The sequence below is a fragment of the Electrophorus electricus genome, chromosome 5 (assembly GCF_041902795.1).
Source record: "Electrophorus electricus isolate QZ-2024a chromosome 5, ASM4190279v1, whole genome shotgun sequence".
Classification (NCBI taxonomy): domain Eukaryota; kingdom Metazoa; phylum Chordata; class Actinopteri; order Gymnotiformes; family Gymnotidae; genus Electrophorus; species Electrophorus electricus.
Window position 1 is genome coordinate 30,147,166 of NC_137501.1, and position 5,000 is coordinate 30,152,165.

Sequence of the window (5,000 nt, forward strand, 5' to 3'; positions counted from 1 at the left end):
CAAGAATCTTTCTTTCGTGCACGCGCGCATGTGTGTGTGTGTGTGTGTGTGTGTGTGTGTGTGTGTTGAGTGTTTTGTTTTGCCTGAGTTGCAGGTGATGAAGTGTGAGTGAAGGAGGAAGGCAAAGATAGCGAGGATGGATGTTCGTTAGTGGAGAATCAATCACACGTGGCTCTCCCTCGTTAGCAATTACCAGCGCATGCCAGTGGCTCAGCCACTCCGGCTTCTTTGTCAACTGCCAGCAGGAGCCAAGCACGCAGGCCCCCAGAGCCTCGTACATCACCTCCCATGATGCACTGGGGCTGCCAGTGAACTTCCTGCCAGACATGTAACAGGTATGGGTGGGGGGGTGGCCCCTAACCATTAAGATGAAACATGCGCTGGGGTCAAAGGAAATTGACAGCTGAAGGCTGGTGTGTGTGTGTGTGTGTGTGTGTGTGTGTGTGTGTGTGTGAGTGTGTGTGTGTGTGTGTGTGTGTGTGTGAGTGTGTGTGTGTGTGTGTGTGTGTGTGTGTGTGTGTGTGTGTGTTGGGAGGTACGGGAGTCCCTTATCTGGAAATAAACTAAGCACATAATGTCTTTTAGGCCCATTCTGTGCTGGACTATTTTGCACACTGTTCAGCACACACACACACACACACACACAAACCAGTGGATGGCACATCCTCATCTAACCCCTTCTTTCGGATTTGGCCCTAGTGCAGTGGAAACAGGAATGTGTTTAGTAGAATGTGTGAATTAGAGATTCCGGCATGGCATGATTGTTCCTCGTGGATGGAAACAACTTGTAGGAAGTCGGTCAGCAGGTCACAGCTTAATCTGCACTTCCAGAACTCTTTCAGCAAGATACTGTATATCTATCCCAAATCATCATTCACCTTGCACGGAAAGGGATTACATAATCTACATAATCTTCTAAATTCGTGTTGATATTTCTGTTGAAGCGTAGTGCTTCAAACAGTGTCTAAAATGAAAACAACATCCCGAAAGCGCTGAAGCATCTGTTTTGTAGCACTGCTGGGGCACTCTTTCACGGTCTCACCTGCGCCACATGTGCCCGTGAGCACCGGTACCCGCCTGCGTGTGTGCAGGAGAGCCTGGTAATAGGTTTCTTAGGGACATGAGGAGGGAAATCGCAACTCAGCGATGAGGCACGACAGGAAGTGGGAGCTGAACCCGGCCGCTTCCACATACAGACAGAGCCTCGCCGCGGAAACACAAAGGTTCAACAGCTGATATTTCACATCAATTTAGGGGCAAATGTTCAAAAGCTTCCCCCAAAGACTCTTGCTTCATGGGGTTTGTGTTTGTTTGTTTCTTTGCTTTTTTATGGGATATAAATTTATTTTTTTTTAATTTTTGTTTGTCAGTTTTCAGAATTTTTTGATTTTTATCCCTCTTGTTGTCTTAACATTCTGAATACCGCCTTCACTAAACCCCTAAAATAAAGCGGTTTATTTTCGTTTGAAACTCTAAGATCTGTTTTGCATGAAGAACCCGCCTGTTATTCATCACGTATTTTGTGAATCTGCGTTTTTTCACAAATCCGGGTTTTTTCCTCCGCATAAAGGCCGCATTTAATCAGCGCGTCCATTTTTATTACAGCACAAAACACGCTTTATTTTCCTTTTATTAAAGTATTAAAAATACATACAGTGGATCAGGAAACGCGGACCTTGCTCAGAAACGTGTAGCGGACCTTGCTCAGAATGTGTCTCCTTCATTTTGGGTGTTCTCTTCAGCATCTGCGCTTCGCTCTTGGTGGTTCCTGACGGTCTTCTTCTTGAGACACCTCCTCCTCTTCCAAATCATTGATCTCTTGTTCCTTCTGAACATCCGGGAAAAAAACAATCTGCTGGGAGCTGAAACTTTCACCCATGGATTCATCACAGAGAGAACTGGGGGTTCTGTCATGTTTACAGCCTTTAAATGGACTCCCCTTGATTTCAAGCAAGGTTTCTTTTGTCTGAAATTGTTTATATTTTGTTTGCAAACTCGTGCAAAAGAACATTTTAATTTTGTCTGAGTTCAGCCACGTAGCACATAATCTCCATTATTCAGTGTGTGTGTGTGTGTGTGTGTGTGTGTGTGTGTGTGTGTTTGTGTATGTGTGTCTTGTGATGTTTAAATGCCAGGTCAGAAATGACCCAAAGACAATTGTTGTACCCTAAACGTGTACAGATTTCTTAAAGATATTTGATAAAATATTATTTTTGTTTATTTTTCTAAAGTTAGGATAATTTCCGGAAAAGCCATCAAATGTCATACATAAAGAAATTCTTCAGATATTTTATTTTTTTTGTTTTTTGTTCCCCCACAGGTCATTTTGGACCCACAAGACAACAGGATGTTTGAGCAGTTTTATCTGATTCTCTTGGAATGACTGTTAAGGCATAATAAAAGGTCCTTAATCCACGAATAAATTAATTAAATAACGGTTTGCATATTAGACCTCTCAACGATAGTCTTCAGATCATTAATTCATAAAGTAGCATTATGTAAAGTGACTTTAAACTGACTCGTAAAGTTACTTTAGCTGTGACTGCTGCAGAGAACACTGGAACAAAGTCACCCTGATATACAAGCTCACGACTCCAGTGGCTGATATCCATGCACCCAGTCCATGTGCATGTATCCACTGGCTTGTATTTATAGCGTTTTATAGTGTTTTTCTCACTTACTGGCACTTGCGGTGAAAGTGAATTTAAATAGTCCTATCAATATTCACTAGGGTCTTCCATGATCTCCAAACCTCCGGTGGCCAAAAGCGCTGATTGTGTTTATAAGGCCGGCCTCGCAACCTGCGGCTCACCGAAATTTATTCTGCCGGGCTGGTCGGAGCCTAACGGAGCAGGTGCTTCTTTCTGAGCAATCTGATGCAGTGGATCCAGACTAATTCTCCATCGATGACTCAAATGTACCGGAGCCAGCTTGTGCCGCGATATGATTTGCCGCTTATGAGCCTCTGCTACACTGCCTGGAGCAGGCATGCGTGTGCACACTAGCCTCCTCACCCCTGACCTTTTGTAGTATTGCCAGAAAAGTGACCGACAGGTGAGTGTGAGGTTGAGTCTTTTGGTCCAGTTCCTGAGGAAAGCGATTAAACGCCCGTAGTCTCACGGTCCTCTCAATAGGGGCAGTCGGTTTACAGCTCAGCACTGGTTGATAAGTTTTTATTATCCTTTGTGGTTTTCTCTCACACACACACACCTTTCCAGCTTTGTGTATGTACCAGTAAAAGATGACATGGGACTTATTGCACATTTCAATCTGCTATCCTGTTTTTGCTGCTAAGACATGAGGGTGGTTGGAAAGAGGTGTGTGTGTGTGTGTGTGTGTGTGTGTGTGTGTGTGTGTGTGTGTGTGTGTGTGTGTGTGTGTGTGTGTGTGTGTGTGTGTGTGTGTGTGTGTGTGTGTGTGTGTGTGTGTGTGTGTGTGTGTTTTGGGAGGTACTGGAATTGCAGAAGGCCATCTTCTCTTGACTTGAGTAGACTTTACTTCACTCCTGAGCCATATGCACAAACACAAGTGCACACAACGAACAAGACAGCCTGTTATTCACCTGAAACTCCCCCCCACCACCACACACACACACACACACACACACACACACACAGTGAGACAGGCACTCCAAATCCCCCCACTCACACACCACATCACACCAAACTACACGCACGCACACACTCAAACACACCATCACCGTAGCTTTGATAGGCTGTATTTGCACAGCGAGACTTATCGATTCCTTCATTCTGACCTTCAGGCATGGACTGGAGTAATGGGTTCGTGAGGAGCTTGGTGTGTGTGTGTGTGTGTGTGTGTGTGTGTGTGTGTGTGTGTGTGTGTGTGTGTGTGTGTGTGTGTGTGTGTCTGTGCTATCAAAAAGCTAGTAACAAAAAGATCCAACTGTGTTGCTACGTTCCTGTAACTTATGATGGAACCAGGTAGCTTAACCCTAGTAAATCCTATTGGACGTGTACGGGGGGTAAGATTAACTAAGCAGGAACCTGAAATAAAGGCATTTTTGAAGCTGATCTGACACACTAAGGCAGCTTTTCAGGACACTCTCTCACTTCAGGCTACCAGAACTTCTGCCAACCACCAAAAATAGCCCAAATTGTTCGTGTGTGAACATGCTGGGAAAAGTTAAAGCTGTGTACAAGTGTTGTAGTCCTAAGAACTCATGCGGGGTATAAGGCCATGAAAGGTTATAGCTTACAGTAGTTCAATCCCAGACTGCCTCTACACAGCTGCTTTCCACTACAATATGTGCACTGGCTCAGTCAAAACCAGCCTTGCTGAAAGAACTCCTGGCTCTGAAATTGTAACCGGAATACGATCGGTAGGTTCTTTGTCTTTCGGTGTTGAAATCCGGAAGACCTATGACCTCGGTCATCATGGCCGCCGGGCCTTGGTGAGGAACGTCATGTTTTGTTTTGTTTTGAACTCCACTCGGCGGGGTTAGGGAGCCTGGCAGGGCGGGGCTCTGCCTCATGCTGGCGAGGGCACCTCGTCACCTCATTAAATCCCTGGGTCTACCCTCCCCATCTGCCCAAGGCTTGCGTGCCCTCTGCCATTATTATACTAATGGGGAGAAACGCTTACTTAATAGCAGACAAATGAAGTGAGGAAATGCTGACGATTCCTAGAGAATAACAAACTCAGGGGAGTTGGTCTAGCTTAACCTCCTTGGTTAACCTCCTCCCTTACACACACACACACACACACACATACACTTTAGCTTTAGGAATTCCAGCCGTCTTGCTCTTCAACAAACACATTCACGGTTTAGTGGTCAGAACCATCAAGCCTAAGAACCTCCACCGTCGCCCCTCCGTCCCACCGGCAGCAGCCGAGACGAGACTTCTCCTCTGCCAGATTTTTGGTTTCTTCACTTCCTCTTTGGCCTGGCTCCGGTTAGACACGACACCCCCTCCCCCTCTCCACCTCCTGCCTTCTGATTACCAGCCGTGTCTGTGCCGGACATCTCTCCGGTGAGG

The 5,000-nt window shown here is 45.8% G+C and overlaps 1 protein-coding gene across 5 annotated transcripts in view; it reads left to right on the forward strand.

Moving 5' to 3' along the window:
• Positions 1–5,000, forward strand: part of ctnna2 (catenin (cadherin-associated protein), alpha 2) — a 300,745-nt gene that overhangs the window by 123,815 nt on the left and 171,930 nt on the right. The window contains exon 8 of one of the 5 annotated variants that reach the window (XM_035529729.2): positions 2,321–2,647. The exons of the other annotated variants lie outside the window; for them this stretch is intronic. Within the exon in view, the coding sequence (XP_035385622.1) occupies positions 2,321–2,383 (63 nt within the window). The 3' untranslated portion in view covers positions 2,384–2,647. Of the gene's footprint in view, positions 1–2,320; positions 2,648–5,000 lie in introns of those variants that run through there. 5 annotated transcript variants of the gene reach the window in all.